The 17,459-nt window shown below is 40.3% G+C and overlaps 1 protein-coding gene across 3 annotated transcripts in view; it reads left to right on the plus strand.

Annotated features, from left to right (window-relative positions):
* The first annotated feature begins 12,957 nt into the window (after nt 1–12,957).
* LOC130165292 (activin receptor type-2A) overlaps nt 12,958–17,459 on the plus strand; it is a 47,189-nt gene continuing 42,687 nt past the window's right edge. For all 3 annotated transcript variants that reach the window (XR_008826768.1, XM_056370406.1, XM_056370407.1), the window contains exon 1: nt 12,958–13,900. Coding sequence is in view for 2 of the 3 variants with exons in the window: in XM_056370406.1 (XP_056226381.1) it covers nt 13,846–13,900 (55 nt within the window). In the remaining variant the exon portion in view is untranslated. The remainder of the gene's footprint in view (nt 13,901–17,459) is intronic.

Here is a 17,459-nt window from a genome sequence, read left to right on the forward strand (position 1 = left end):
TTACAAAACAGGATGGGCAGCAATATATGTTCCATTTAATGATGGCAACCATTTGACATATCCTGAGACAAACAGGTGGAGCACATTAAACTATATTGTTATGTCGTGTCTCTGGATTGTCACCTTTAAGCAAAGTAGAGCAGAAAATACAACAGAGGATCGGAGGTGCTTCATGATGATGTTCATCACAGAGCCAACTCAGCTGCAAATCTCTTTATAGAGCAAGAATAACTTTTCTTCTTTTCTTTGTGTAGCGGTTTTGTACTTGACAATACATCTAGATCTATGAATTACCTTATATATTATCAGCACCAGACTGACAGTCATAATGTACTCTCCACGTCCTTATGTTTTCAGAAATATCACCAATAATGATCTTTATTTTACTAAAGGGATGTAGGCATGAGATTTATTCTGTTTTCTCCAGCAGCTTAATTTCATTTATCAGGTGTCACTTTTGATTTCACTTGTTACAGCACATTGAACTATCTTCCTGTAACTTGAATGATGACATGTTTATTCTTAACTTTCGTAAAACTTTCAGAACACCTCAAACCTATAGATAAGCATGTAAAAATACACAGTGTTATCTGTAAAGGAAAGTGGTAGGTGTTTTTAACTAAAGGTGACGAGTTTGAGATAAGTTTCCACCCAAACACAAGAACATGTACACCATTGGAGATGTGGGAATAAGTGAATCAATGTGGGAAACCCCACTCTGAAAATTGAGGATCTACTGACCTCCAAAACAAGCTGACATACACACCCAGAGGTTTCTCATGAAAACCAGAAACACACACAGTGTGTGTATGCATGGAGCATCTATGATCATCATTATACAGTTTTTTTTTCTTTTATTTTGAAACCCAGAGACAAATTATGTCAGAAAAAAACAAAATGGCAATTGGATTCTCTTGGGTTCCTCTGTGATTTCAGTGTGAAACCCTCCCGAAAGGTTTCTTGAATCGTTTTAGTTTTTCTGTGTGTGTGTGTGTGTGTGTGTGTGTGTGTGTGTGTGTGTGTGTGTGTGTGTGTGTGTGTGTGTGTGTGTGTGTGTGTGTGTGTGTGTGTGTGTGTGCGTGCATGTGTTTCAGGAAATGCCAGGGCAGCTGGGAGATCCAGTGGAGATAAGTGGCACTAAAAGCACCGCTGATGTCACTGGCTCTGGCCTGAGAAGTCTCCACCCCCCCCACCCCCACCCCCCCTCCCTCCCCCCACCTCCTCAGACAGAAAAATGCCAAGTGAGGAGTTTGGTTCCAAAACAACATAAAGCTTCCTCATGGAAGTGCAGCTGTGAGAAAGAAAGCGAGAAGCTGTAGATATTCACTCACAAACTCCAGCTGCACTTCACTTTTTTTTTTTTTTACAAATGTTGTTCACACAGGATTTGAATGCCTCATGAGTGACTCCAGCAAATTCTCTGGAAACTAGAGCTGCACATAATTACTATTTTCTTCCTGTATTCATCACTTGAATATTTTTCAAATTAATAATTTAAACAAAAACATAGTGATTCATAATTTCTGATAACATAAGGTGACATCCTCAAATTCCTGTTTAGTCGGACTAACAGTCCAAAGTCATTCATTTACACAAAATTGAGAAAAACAGCTGCTTCTCACATGTGAGAGGTTGAATCTGAATCTTTTATCAATTCATTTTCTGTCACGTGGGCTCAGAAGAAAAATCTCAGGGGTTACAAAACAACTGACTGGATAGAAGCAAATATATATACATACAGTATTTCTGCACCACAAAATTATGTTTTTCCCCCATTTTCTGGTAAATTACAAGATAGTTTTGCGCTGTAACAAGGTCAAATTACTTTAATATTTAAAAAAAAATAACCTCAATTTGAGAAAGACAAAATTACTTAAAATCCCCCTCCATTGTGCAGAGTGGTGTGAAGGAAAAAAGGGGCTGTTTTTACATCCATCTTGTCTTGTTTTCCTCTTGGAAGGCCATGTTTCTCACTCACTTAACTGACTTTGTTGGCTAAACTAAGGACGGAAACGCAATCATAAAAACATATCATGAATGCGTGGTAGTGCTTCAGTAGTAAGGTCATGGGATGATGAAGATATTTGAGCAATGCTGAGACTGTGTTTGTGTTCACAACAGAGTTCAAGTCGCTAACTTTCCTAGCACGGAAGCATCTCCTGGTTTTGGATGTCATGTTTTTCTAATGTGAACTCTCTACCACAGCAAGGGTGGATATGTAAATGTGACTGTATATAGTAGTACAGGTGAGATGTATGTGTAAGTAGAGGCTATGTTACTGCCTGTGTTTAACTCCCACACGGGGTCCCAGTGCATTGTGGGTGTGGGGGTGGCAGAGCGCAGCCATCTGCTGCAAGACAACACCAGTGTTTTATCCAGGGAGAGGAAGAGGGAGGGAGACAACAGAGTGGAAGACAGTGGAGGACAAAAAAAGAAGAAAGTGAGGAAAAGACAGAAACAGTGTCAGGAAAGAAAAGAAATCTCTGCAGAATTTATTTAGAAGAGTTTTGTGCAGCTTTTAAACTCACAGAAGATTCAGGTACAGTATGTGAAGCAGAGAAATCATTCAGCTTTGCAGGGCTTCAACTTTTGTCTGTAAGGTTATGTGATGAAAATCCTCAGCCTTCTCATTCATTTGTATAATGAGGAATGAGGATTTTCTTCTCCTTTTTTTCCTGTGTGAATATTTGGCTGAGACTGTCATGTGTAGGTTGTTTGTGAGAGAATCCTGCACAACCAAAGCATTTCAATGAGAGCACTGCGTTGGCACTCTGCAACTCCTGACGCACAGGGCTCCAGTATGAAAACACAGGATCGGCGTCCGGCCACAAAGTTGACTCTGTCATCACTTTTGCCACAATGCAAACCGGCGTCATATCTGGCAGCTCACCGCACCCCGGTCAGAGGACGCTGTGGTCACTGTACAGTCTTATCGAATATTGTCGGTCCCCAACAATGCAGTAATTTGTGTTTTTAACAAAGCGCCACTTTCAGTCTGAACAGTTCTGCCCACTTTGACCTCCCAAAAATCACCACACTTGTTAATGATATCTGTGAGGGCACAGTCAAGCTATTCTGCTGCAATAAATGTCTCCTTCTCTGTCTGACTGTGCCTCGTCTTTGTCTGTTTGTGATCAGACAGGTTGGGTTTTAAAACCTGTCTGCAGACCGGACATTACCCTCAGCTTCAGGGTGGTGCAGAACTCTGCTGAGTATTTGTTGGTATTTGTTTCTGTCTTATGTAAAAGCAGTAAATTGTAGCCAACATTTGTATTATCCAACAGCAATGAATCTTGGAAGGATTCTTCTCATTTTTCTTGTGGATTTGTTTCATTTTTTTTCATGGACTTGTACTTAACTGGATGGTTTTCAGTGTATAGGGAAGTGAAGATGCACCCAATTCCTTTTGATGCTTTTTAAAATTCTGCCTGTAATTCAGTAGATGAGACAAAAATAAAGGCAGGCAAGTTCATGTATGTAGCACCAGTCAGACACAAGCAATTCAAAGGGCTTTACATAGGCGTGGAAATGCATTAAAAGATATTAAGAGTGCATTGAAAAGACAATAAAATAAAGGAAAGAAAAGAAGAGAAGAAAAAGAGAAAAGCACGGAGAAGGCCAGAGAGAGAAACAGAAGCAGAGGGAGACAGACAGAGGAAGTCCTTGGCAGAGACTTGTACAGCTGTTGAGTGCTGTCACAGTGTTCAGGAAGGCCAGAACTATTATCTATGATCTCTCACACACACACACACACATACACACACACGCATACTGCAGGGATTAAGCCAGCGACAACACTTTGAATAGGTCTCCACACTGTCTGATTGGACACAAACAGGAGGCAGTAATTCATCCCCTTTTAGTCGTGTAAACATGTGTTCGCTGCGGTTCTCATGACAAGTGGATGTAAAGTCCAGGCTGATGAATTACTTATTGTAACACAACAACTACACGCACTGTATGCTGGTTGACAGACCGCTTGTCTACTGTTTACAGTAGTGGACTAACATGAAATGTGGTGGTAAATACCAATATCTTACACAGGAACAGACTGGAAGCTTTTCAAATGAAAGTCTAAACTTCTAAAAACTGCAGTCCAGTGATCTGGGTTCAGTTCTCAAACAGGATTACATTACTTTTGGTTTTTCAGCATCTAGCTTATGTGAGTAAATCAGACTTAACAGACCAAGAAAAGCATCATTTGATCATCTTTCATTATATTCTTTTATTTATTTGATAAGAAAGTAGATTTTTTCTGTGTGGGTTTCCTCAGAGTACTCCAGCTTCCTCCCACAATCCAATATCATCAGACATGCAGGTTAGGTTCATTAGCAGCTCCATCAACATTTTCTTCTCCTATCATCTGTGTGGAAAACAATGAAAAAGAAGTATAAAATACTGCTTTGAACTTGTTGACCTCTGAAAGGAAACCAAACATGACGCCGTCTATAACTGTGGCAGCGTCACGTGACATCGTCCAGGTTTAGAAAACGCTGCTGTGGCAGGGAACAAAAATAAGCCTCATAAGAGGAGTTTCAGGGAGCCCGGGGCGGGACCAGAGGGGTCATTTATCCTCACGATGATGTCATGTGTTTCCAGACCGACCTTGTGTGACCTTGCGAACAAGTATAAATATAAGACAGAAATCAAAACTGAATTAAATTCCCTTTAGGACGCCAGTCAGGTGTGCAAATATTCAGTTATACTTTTGTTTCTGTTGCCACCAACATCGGGACACCAAGGAAGAGCAACTCATAAATTTCCCTTCAAAAAATAAATCAATTAACAAAGGACATTTCAAAATATCCAACCTGTTTAATGTAACTTAAAATATGAAAATAAAACCAATTCGCACTCATAATAAAGAGAAATATAATAATAATTGAATTTATAGACGTGTAGTCATATACATAAAATATGTATAACTCAGTTAAACAGAGTTCATTTGGCTTTTACACTGTCTTTTTATCATAAAAATATGCAAAAATCTGGAAAGTGTCACAGCCGACTGAGACGTGCACTTTTTGAAGCTTTAACTGTTAAAATTAAAAGAAATGAAGTGAAAGTCGGTCATTTTTTCCACTTTCCTGTCAGATTTTAAAGAGAGGATCATTTTTCCTTAATGCAGTGTTATCCAAAGTATGCTGTACAAAGTATATAAACTGAAGTTGAATGGGCCGTTTTCAAAGCACGCACTTAATGACATTATTGGCTGCTGGAAAAGGGGGATCATTAATGTTAGCACTTAACCCTAAGAGTCCAAATGTGTGCTGTGAAAAAGCTTTGCCGACTGGATTCTTTGTGATCAAGAAGAAAACAAGAATAATCTTATTCTAGCAGTGCTATCAATATTCAAGTTATTGAGATGTATTCAGAGGCATATGGAAAGACATTTTACAAAGGAAAAAAACAGGTCAATGCAGCGGGTGAGACAGTGAGAAAAACTTCATGGTCTTAACCATAGCGTTTCAATAAAAATCACCTTTGGCCCCTATTGTTACTTGCTTTAATATAGTTCAGCCAAATACACCTGACTGCAAAGTAAAGGTAACACTTAACTTAAGGCCTTTCATTAAGCCTCATAAAGGGATTACTGAACCACTGCAGGCAGGGATCACCTTTACGTTTTCAATTTAATCTTTAGAAAAAAGAAGAATTACATGGAATTTTAATATCACTTCATTAATTATGCAGCTGCCTCTCAGAAAAATACAAAACCTATTTAAATTTTTGAACTTTGTTTATGTCAGATGGGCTGGATATAGTTAAAATACAAAAGCAATGTGCCTTTGTCTTAATAGCTTTATTTTCAACGAAGGGTACAAATATTGACTCTGATTAAAAAGTGGGATTCAATTAAATTCCATTTCAGTTTAAAATTGTGGTTTCATCCTCAAACAAACCTGGACCTCTGTTCTTTTGGCGATGGCTGTACAGTTGCCCTCCTGAACGTTGGCAACAACCTGTCTATAAAGGTTTTGGGGTATTGAGTTACATTCCCCAAATATCATGGTCTCATTGTGCGATTGCATAAGAGTCACGTCATGCTCGGGGCATGGGCCGCCTCAGCTTTAGCGTGGTGTTATTTTCAAACTAGCCTGGTCATGCCGACGCGTATTTTTGGCCTGCTGCATATTAAATTTAGAGCTGTCAGCACCGTGTCACCTGCCAAATCCCTGCACAGAGGAAAATAAAGAGGAGAACAAGTCATATTTCAGGAGAGGTAGCTCAGTTCAAGAGCGTTCGGCCACTTGGTGACTGACGCTAAACTCTACCTGGAAACACCAGACTCCATTTTCTGAGGATGAGGCGATGTTAGGTTAAACGTAAAATGACTATCTGAAAGGAAATTCTGTCAGTCTGAGTGCAAACAAGTGTTTAGTGGATAAGAATGAAGCAGGACAAGGAGATGTACAGTATTCATCTAACAGCTTGGCAAAGGTCAATATTTGCATATAAATGCAGCAATGGCAGGCCTTGATATGAGTACATACTGCACGAACAGAATTAAAGCATTTAATGCCAGAGCTATACGCCTCACAGTAAGTTTGTCCTTCGTCGGGTTGATACCATACATTGTTCAACTCTGCTGCATGCGTCATCATCTGGTCTGTGGTCATCCGGTTCAATCTGACCATACAGGGGAGAAATATTCACTCCAGTGCGGGAAATACTGTTTATTTGACCTTAACTCAAGGTTGCATGCTCATTTCTTGGCACCCACATGCCTCACATGCAGTCATACTGGTATTCAGTGGGTAAAATAGCTTCTCTCTGCCTTGTTGTGGTATTGTCAAGCGCTGATGTTCTGTTCTGTGAGTGAACCCATCCACCTTTGGGGCACAAGGAACTCGTTTCCCTCTCAGTCAGCCTTCACAGCCTGATGTTTGGAGGCTCTGCCGCTGACAGCTCTTGCATGACTCAGTGTAAAAACGGTAGCTGTTACAGATGATGGCAGGCACGCCAGGGATTAAGAAGTCAGTGATACCTGTCTCCATGACATAAGCGTGAACTGTCATGAAATGATTGATGATGTTACTGTAAATTTAGTGTGTTCTCTTCTTCTTTCTTTCTGTGTGTCGCCCCTGTCCTTGAAACCCCAAAATCCCTTTCTTTTCAGCTTCATCTGTGCTGCTTTGGAGATATGTGGTTTTCACACAGCAGCTAGAGAGATGAAGGCTCATTTTTAACTCACTAATGCCTCCTCTTCTGTGGTTTGCTGTATGGGTTCGTGCGAGGACAAGGAAGGCAGCTGGGTGCCAGATGAGAACGGTAATTAGGCCGGTATCCACCGGGCTTTGGTTACAGGTGCAGATCTGCCTGCAGGGACGAACAAAGCTGTCAATGGAAAAGATCATTCATGCTGAAACAACAGAAAGGAGGGAGGGGGAGGTTGGCCAGCTCCTGCTACACAGAACCAGAGCCAAGACAAGATAAATCGCTCTGAGTGGCATCGCGACAAGCCAAAAGCAGGCGTATAAATCATTTTCCAGAGCGCTTAAGAGCAAAAGTAAAGGCCTTGATTTTAGCAGGAGCCTCTGCTTAGATAGAGTTGAAATACCCAGCATGCTACCCAGCCATTAAACTACCTGCTGATAGTATTGTTTTTAATCACAAGTGCTGAATTAGACAAGAGGGGCTTCTCATGTGACGCTTGCTCTTATTGGAGCACAGTGCAGAGATGATGTGGAATTGCTCTCTTGCTGCGTTTTAAAGTGATGCTGAAGAATTTCAAAAAGGATTTAAACAGTTTCGGCCCACAAGGAGGCTGCTGGTTTGATATTGGACTCCTGCCTGATGAAACACACACTGTAGGACTTCACCGTCTCTCTAATGCGACTTTGATTCTATTTTTGCTTCTGCACTCAGCTGCATATTTTCTCTGCAGTGTTTACATTTGCAAAACAGCCTCTTAATCTTGGTGGATAAGTTCATTTAGCACTCAATAACAAAAACTGGAGTCAATTTCAACCTTTTGGCAAGTTTAGCACATCATTTCAGGTTATTAGTGTAGGAAATAGAGCATCAAGCTGTACAGCCAAATGTGTGTTCTTTTCCTGGTCCGGGCTCCTTCGTTCCAGTGAAGGTTAATCTTAATGGAACAGCATACAAGGATATTTTAGACAATAGTGTTCTTCCAACTTTGTGTCAACAGTTTGGACAAGGCCTTTTGCTGTTTCAACACAACAATGTTCTCATGCACAAAACCAGGTCAGCAAAGACGTGGTGATCCCAGTGTGGTGTCAAAGAACTTGACTGACCTTCCGACACTTTTAGAATGAACTGGAACACCAGGTCTAATCACCCAACTCCAGTGTCCAACCTCACTAATGCTGTTGTGGCTGAATGGGAGCAAATCCCTGAAACCAGGTTCCAAAATCTGGCAATAAGGCTGAAACCAGGAGAGTTGAGGCTGGAAATGCTTCATGGTTTGGTCAATGGATTTATTCAACAAATACTTATGGGTTAAATATTTTGGGTGTCCACATACCTTTGGCCACATTATGTAATTACCTCTGCCAAGGAGGTTATGTCTGCTTGTTCGTCAGCAGGATTACACAAAAAAAGGACTAAACCGATCTCCACCGAACTTGGTGGAGGGAGGGGGAATGGGCGAGGGAAGGGCAGATTTTAATTTTTTTCCTCTGAAGTCTGGTGTATGTTAAAAAATGAAAAAGCAACTTTCACATTACTGCATCAGTAATAATAATCCAGTATCATAATGTGTAATAGTATGACACCCGCAGAGGGAATTGTTGAGAATTATTTGAGTAAATCTTTCTTTAAATGACATTTTTAAACCATTGTGCATTTTTGTACTGCAACATTGGTACAGTTACTTCAATAAAAGCTCTGAATGCTTCCTCCACCATTGTGTTAAAGTTGACAGTTATCTGAATACCTGTTTTTGAAGACATTTCCAAAAACCTTATTTTCACAAAGTGGACATATCAGCTTCTGTAAAGGAGCTTCTCAGATGCTTCAGCAGCAGAGGCAGCATCAGCCTGATTTGAGGTTTGTATGGGAAACTCCATCCTTCCATTCATCATTCATGCTTGCACATTCAAGTGTCCATTTGCCCTTGGTGCTGTCCTGCTGCTCTCATTGTCACATGCACACCCACACTCTGCAAACACACACTTTGGCTATTAAAATTTTGACACGTTTGCTCGCAGCTTTAGATGTATTTACATCCTTTGTTGCTCTGCAATGCACTCTGCGAGCAACCTGCTTTTTGTTAAAAGCACTTTGTCGATAAATTTGACTTCCCTCGACACTCAATACTGAGTCCATTAAGCCGCAGAGCCATGGGGCTACTCTGTGCACAAGGGCCACTGGTTCCAGTAAGGTATATCTGCTGAACTCTCATTAGCAAGCATCATACGTAATTCTGGCACGTGTAATGCCATTAGAGGGGATTTGGCATCTGATAGTTGAGTAATGGGATTAGCTGGACAGTAAGTCTCCAGGACCAGAACTGTAGGTCTTCCCCACTCAAAGGAAGACAGATAGACACACAAACCAACTTGCTCCATATGCACATAATGCAAACTCATCCCTGTGTCATGGCTGAACGCTTACTAATGTATGTGTTCCTTTTATTTTAAGGAGGCTGTGCACTTATTGTCACTATGTAGAAATGATCGGCATGTCTGCATCATGGCAGATCTTCCTCTTTACATCACATTACATTGTCTCTAAGAACTTTAACCAGTGCTGCTGCTATTCTTAATATTACTGGTCTTTCTTTTAAATTTCGAAGCCCCATTTTTGTTCCTTTAGCCATCCTAGAGCCGCTCCAGGGATGACAATGTCAGTCTGTTGGTCAGTCCGAACACTTCATCCAGACTGAAATATCCCAACAACTGTCACATGGATTGCCATGAAATTTTATACAGACTTCATGGTTCCCAAAATATGTATTCTAATCACATGGCTTCTCCTCTAACACCTACAGCAGGTTGATGTTTGTGGATGGATTGCCATGATATCTGGTACAGGCATTCATGCTCCAGTCAGGATGAACTGTAATAAATTTCATGATCCTCTGCCTTTGCATTAGGGCAAAATTTCAATTTGTACAATAGTAAACTAAGACGGTGAGTGTGCCTGCAAAACATTAGCATGTTAGCATTGTCACTGTGAGCTGAGTCACGGCTCAAAGCATTGCTGTGGCTTAGTCCAGCCTCACAGAACTGCATGCATGGCTGTAGAGTGCAGTGCAAGACAGTTATCATGAATTCCTCTTCTATGATAGCAGATTTTTTTCACTTCTTTTTGACATACATGTATCTAATTTTTGTGACGTGTTAATTTCTTGTTTTGTTAGGGTGTGGGTGACTTTGGAGAAAACTTACAAACGGAACTAAATGATGACAGGAGAACACTTCATGGCAGCAACACCACTGATGAATCAGTCATCACCTGCGTTAGCATCAAGCACTACAGAGCAGAGAAGCATATGTGCTTTGCTAACAGAGTGAATGCATTTATCCTCCACCATACAATGACCCTAGAATGAGGCTTGTGTTTAATTTAGGTTGGATGATTATATCAGTGTCATCCTTACTGAGGGTATACATCTGATACTCTGAACGTCTTTTTGAGTCTTTACTGTAAGATTTTGCATGTATTTGTCATATTGTGATATTTACAGTGAACTGGAATTGAAAAAAATATATCTTATCAATACAACACCAATGCCTCCATGCAAAGTGCCTCGGGTAAATATATGCGTTGTTCTGTGGAACGGACAATGATTAAATGTTAAGTTGTCAAAAACAAGACAGACCTTTTAGAGCTGATTTATAGAGTGAAGTGACAGGTTATTAATGAAACTGCACTTGAGCAATGACCTTGTTTTACCTTATTTATCGGCTTTAGTGTGGAGAGTTATTTTTCACTTTTGTTCCATGTTACGTTACATGTTTTGCATCTCTCTCTTTCACATGTACCATACAAAACCTTGTCCTTGAAAACAAATGTGTGACTGACAGCTGCTGATGCATTTTGCATTTTCAATTGACTGTTTCCTCTTAAAGATACAATAAAGACTTTTCTAACACGGATGCTAAAATATTACTTCCATAAAAACTTTACTGCTTACCAAAATGACAATACTTGATGTGTATTTACTGGTACAAATCCTGCAGGTGAAGTGTAAGGTGACGGTGCAGCTCGTGTTAAAGCGAGAGTTCGTGCAGGGTTCACCCTAAATTCCACTAATTTAATTAATGAATTAATTGTGACGCAAGACAAAGGACCCTAACAATGAAGTGAAATGTAATTATTCTGTGGTTTGTTGAACATAACTATGCTGACAGTGTCCTCATATGTCATCACAAACCAGACTTTTGAGGCATGTTTCTAATATTGTTCAGGGAGTAATCTGTGAAATGATCAACTTCCCGTACATTTCCAGGACAGAGCCAGGCTGTACTTGCTCTTTCTGGAAAGACAGTTCATTCGTGATGAAAGTTCAAAATCACTGCCAGGGGAATAACATGTACAGAAACTGAACTCCTCACCTGCCCTGTGTATGTGCCTCAAGCTCTTGCCATTAAGCTACATACAGGACTGTGTGTTTTACTCAAGATGAACACCAACACTCAAATATAGAACAGGTGACTCAGCTTTCAGCTTGGCAGAGAAATCCCCTGAGACCTTTGACCTCGTAATCGTTTAGCAGCGCTTATGGTTGGAGATCTGCTCCAGGCTATTAGAGAGATTAGTGTCACACAGATTTGGGAATGGGCCAAGCCTATATCTGTACTTCATGGCATTCTCAGCATTTATTACTGAGCACTCAACCCATGTTGAAATCTGATATGTGACCGTATAGTAGCACATGCCGCTGCATGAGGCTATATGTGGGGTGCAATATGTGTGACCTACATGGAGTGGCAGGTCTCATGTTATGAACACATTGTTGATTTAAAATAAGATATGTTTTATCGTTTAAACCTCTTGAAACACCCCTATAATTGGCAAAGGATGTGGTTTAGATATCCTACATATTTTTTCTTTTGGTTTGCTGTGTATTTTTGACTGAAACGTGCACACGTAGCCTATATAATAATGTACACACAAGTATGCAGATTGTAGCCATCAATAGCCTTTTATCTGCGTCATATGTGATAACATGGTAAAAAGATTTTGGCTGTTTGTTATTTTGAAAAAGACGACTGCCTGATTCCGGCCGCCCCTCTTCTCCTGCAAGGGCACACGCTGGAGTACAAAACGAACAGCCCTCCCTAACAAAAACAATCCCCTAGCTCGTAAAGCAGTTTCATCAAGTTGGCTCCAGTGAGACAGATTAGTAACGGAAATTCAACAATACTGCCTTCAAAATGAAAGTGAACCAAAAAGTATCAACAAAATATTTAAGTATAAAACTGGAAATACTAAACACAAACTACAACATATTTAAGTCAAAATGGTTTGTTTTATTCCTGCAAAAAGGATAGCAGGGTGGTTATTTGGACACTGTAAAGATTAGTTGATTAATTGATTAGTTGATGAACAGAAAATTTATCAGGCTCTATTTTGATAATTGAACATTTGCTTCCAGCTTCTAAAATATGAGGATTTGATGCTTAATTGTCAAACGTGTTACTTATCCGAATATCTTTGGGGTTTAGACTGTTGATCATACAAAACAAGACATCCAAAGATGTCATCTTGGCCTGTGGGAAATTAAACAACCTGTTAATAAATGCTGGCTTTAGAGAAACGCTCCTAATATGGACCTCCTCATGTTTGTTTGTTTGTTTGTTTGTTTGCTTGTTTGTTTGTTTGTTTTAAGGCTGATGTTCTCCTTCATGTTTCTGTCCCACACTTAAATCTCATGTTCCATTGAATCATTTTATTTTGAAATACTTCACCGGAAGCTTTGTATATCAGTTTGGCTGACTTGACGTGGGTCACGGTGACGCCATCTTGAAATTGTCCCGAGCAGAGAAGGCGAGGAGGAGACGGACTTGGGAAAACCAGCTCGTCCTAAACTCGATAGCTGCGTTAGCCTTAAGGATTAACGGCAGCCTTAGCAGTTATTTCTATCATATGATAGTGTTTCCACTTGTTCGTTCAACTCGTTTCGACGGGGGAAGGCTGCTTGTCCCACTTTTGAAAGGGCTAGCAGAGCGGAGGGAGCCTCGTAATCGGTTGTTTCCCTGCTGGAGCGGACGGGGCTCTGGTTGTGGCCGGGCAGCCCCGCTGGACTGTCGGACGAAACCGAGACTTCAACACGGAATGTAACAACAGCAACGATTTAAATCCACAGTTTTCATGTTAGGAGAGTGGAAATGCCCATTTCAACGGTGTTTTGACATTGTATACCAATGCGACGGAGCTCACGGAGGAGAAGTTTGATTGGAGAGCGGAGTGCGCTTGATTTCCAGTCCGATGGATGTTAGCCCTGTCCGGCTGTGGCTCGGCTCTCTGCTCCGCTTTTCCGAAAATAACAGGTTAAAAACCAACAGGCACAGGTGAACACGTCTGTTTATAACAATGCTGCAGACCTTGCAAGTACATGACAGCCCTGGCTTGAATGCCAACAAGTCCACCTCCATTGCTTGTCTGTAAACCTGGAAATTCCACCAACCATCCACTCCTCTTCATCCTTCTCCTCTTCCTCACCTCTTCTTTTTTTGGACTAGTGAGGCTTGCATTACCTGGGATATTTTGGATTTAGACTCGATCCCGACATTTTAAAGATGTCCTTTTTGCAGAGACAGTGCTCCTTGGAGCAGCAAGACATTTAATTTGACTCAGTCGTTTTGAGATTTTGGGGGTTTTTGGTTTTTTTATTCTCTTTCTAGTCAGAGGATCCGATTCGGATGGAAAATGGGAGACGCCACCAAACTGGCCTTCGCCGTTTTCCTCATCTCCTGCTCTTCAGGTGGGTGTGGATGGGCTGTGCATGTCTTATTGTCAGCTGTGGGGAATTCAGTGCAGTGGTTATTGTTACCTCTGCAGAATGCAATGCATAGATTGTTGTTATTTGGGGAGAATGCAGTGCAGTGCAATCTTGTGGGAAGGGGGGGGGGGGAATCCCACTCTGTCATTCTGCCTCATTACTGGTGTCCTTTCTTTGCATCCTCCATCCTGCATGTGTGTACGGTGTGCACGGTGTGCATTGTGCATGTTGCAGATGTCAGTAGTGAGTCCAAGATGGGGCCAGGGGACCTCAGGAGGCCCTTGAGGAGCTCCAATCAGTATAAATTGTGTTTTGACTTTATTTCTTAAGCTTAATTTCACTCCAAGAATAGAAGGGATGTGTAGATCCGTATGAGGGTGGTTGTTTTTTCTCCACTCCCAACTTGCAGAACAGACAGTTATGTAATGATTAATTACCAAGTCAAAACTAACATTAGATGTGGTTGATGTGAAGTACATGGGGTAAACACTTGTAGAGTGTAAATAAACATTCGTTAATGTGTAAAAAAACAAGGAGGACATTGTATTTAGAAAAAAAAGTCAGCCTCAAAAGTCCCGTTTTATAAAGCTTTTATTTACAGTCATGTCATTGTTGCTGGAAATGTAGCCTGTTGATAAAAGAGAACATTGGCTCAAAAGGTCATGGAAAGTTTCAAAAGGATTAACCCTCTTTTCAGCACATTCGCTCAGTATTATAACTTTGCAATGGTAAAATCCCATCACAGCAAAGTAATTGTCAGCCCTACAGTTGATGAACAACATCCTTTACATGTTCTTCTTTCCCAAGAATGGATGCATAATGAATGTCAGTGGGGCCAGTGAAGTGGTAATAAGGACAAAGGGTGAACACAGGAGTGCTGTTTTTCTTTTAGAGCATATTGGTGATATGGCTGTGGGTGGACTTAAACATCACTTCCTCTGTGAGAGAAATGCTCTTGATGGGTTGTAACATTGAAATCCTGCTTTCTTCATGCCAGTACATATTTGATGTTTTTATTAGACTGCATATTTGGAAAGAGACGCTGTCTAAACATCAGCTTAGAAAGGAGGGCATCAGTTTGAAGCTTGTAACGTTAAGATTACTGTTTGTTTTGGGTTTAATTATAGAGATTGTGAGAATTTTTCTAGTTCATGGGCTTGATGTTCCGCCGGATCCAGCCAATGAAAATGAGTGCTTCAGAGGACCCTAAGGCTTCAGTGAACCTGTCCCACCTCGTCTAGATTCACATAGTAACACAATTTCCACAGTAATGACCATGCAGTTTGTCAAATGGGTCAACAAAGTGTAAATGCCGTTGGGAAACTGAGTGTGTCATGACACCTGAACTTGTTGTGATGTACTTCATCACATGACTGAGAGGTGACAAGTAGACCAGTGCTTTTAACTTCCATTATGCCCCAAATACCAACCAAATACAATGTCCATGCTGCCAACGAGAGCAACCTTTCGCACACACTTTCATACACAGATAACAATAGTTTCACTTTGTTTATCACCTTATCTGTCAGCTTGACTGTGTTGTGATGACAGGATCCAATGCGTTGCGAAACCACAGATGAAGATATGTTGGCTGAAAGATTCATTAGTAAAGGAAAACAAGAATTGGACCTTGAGGCAGAATTTTTCTTGCTGTTAAATTACACGTTTCTTTCAAAAGCTAAAAATATTATTGCCTGTTGTTTGCATGCTGTTTTCTCTGCTGTTTGTAAGTAAATGGCAGCGAATGATCTGGCTTCTAAAATATCCAGTGCACCTTTTTATAAAAGCAATTAAGACTGAAGAAATGGAAGGGGTAAAATAAAATCTCAAGCCACAGTGGAATAGTCCTTTAACTGTGAGCTCTGGGGTCTCTTTGATCGTTCTAGCAGAAATTAAAAGGCTTCTCAAATAGGGTAATAGTTGGGGTTTGTTAGAGTGTAAGCCAGGTGCTGTCTGTATTGCACAGTGCAGCAGATGATTATTCCACTTGCTCATTACTGTCTGAAGTGGGGAAATGAATGGTTCCTACTTGAGGACGAATAATAATCCTCTATGAAATCCAAGTTGAATTGGCACAGCACAAGGCAGCACCAAGAAACCTCTGATAAGGGCAGGGCACTTAGCCCAGAGTGGTTTTATTTGATGAGGTCTGCTGCAACACGTCAACAAAATGTGAGTTAATGTTGAGATTTTTTTTTCAATGACCTCAAAACACACAAGGTCCTGTCTATAAGAAAAAAAACAAAATGATACAACTCCTTAACAGTAATGAATAAGCGCTTTGTCCAGCAGTCAGAAACGCTGCATATTCACTTTACAATGTTCCGAAACTCAAAGATGCAGCAAAAATATTAAGAGCTTAAGTGACTGGTTAATTAACACAAAACAGTTGTGATGGTTTCAATGCTATTCCACCCAAAACTCCAGCTTAGTTTGTGCTATATATCGGTAAATTGAATATCTTTGCATTTTGTTCAGAGAAAAAAACAACAATTAGAAGAAATTATTAGAGCCTCTACAAAATTGTGATTATCTGTCACTATTTCTGACAAACGATCGGTTCATTTACAAGGAATTTGTCAGATTAATCAATAATAAAATAATATTTAGTTGCAGTGCTAAATAGTCATAAGTTTGAAGAAATTATGCCCTGCAAATGTTCAGTATTTTTGCAGTTATTAGCGTTATTATTAGCATGCTATATGCAGCTCACGAGACTCCTAAAACAGAATTTTGGGATATTTATGAATATTCAAAGTCGCTTAATTAAACTTTTAAAAACATTAATTGCTTTGATTATTGATATTTATAAGAGGAGGTGTTTGTGTTTTTATAAAAAAAAAAAAAAAAAAGAGAGGCATAAATATGAGATTTGAACGGGTTTAATGTCAGGTCAAGGTTGTCTGCCGAAGTGTTGATGTGTAATAAATGGGCTTCTTGTGTAAGTTTTTCTGCTTTGGGTTTAGTTTGCAAACACCCATGTGCCGAACTGGAAAGTGACATTTTACTTCCAAGGACCTGATAATGTGACGCTGCAGCAGGCGCATGTTTGCCCCAGGTCATCTCTCTGAAAGGTGACCTCTGCCTTAGATCCCATGTGAGCTTCAGCTGCAAATTGGTAAATATTTACTGTGCTGCCCTACAGCACGTTCAGGTCCTGTCAGATTTACAGTGAATATGAGCTGAAGCCTTAAAGAAACATGATTAAAAGGTAGACATGTGGCAAATTTTTATTTTTTTTTTTTTTAGCCCTGATGTTTCCCGCTGGTTGTCGGAAACTGTGAAAGTGTGTTGACACGTGCATTAAATAATAACCCAAATGATCATTATGTTCGTGCTAACACAGTTATGCATATTAACAGCAAACACTATCATCTGCATTTTTATATGGCTGATAACAGCAGCATTTTCCTGTCATACGACCGTTTGACCCTATGACCGTCTCATTTTCTCTAATGAGTTAATGAGTATAAATGGGTATAAGTTGAAACAACAAGACTCTGTTCTGTTTCTCCTCTTCCTCTGACATGATGTGAATGCA

The sequence above is a fragment of the Seriola aureovittata genome, chromosome 24 (assembly GCF_021018895.1).
Source record: "Seriola aureovittata isolate HTS-2021-v1 ecotype China chromosome 24, ASM2101889v1, whole genome shotgun sequence".
In the NCBI taxonomy this organism is placed as follows: domain Eukaryota; kingdom Metazoa; phylum Chordata; class Actinopteri; order Carangiformes; family Carangidae; genus Seriola; species Seriola aureovittata.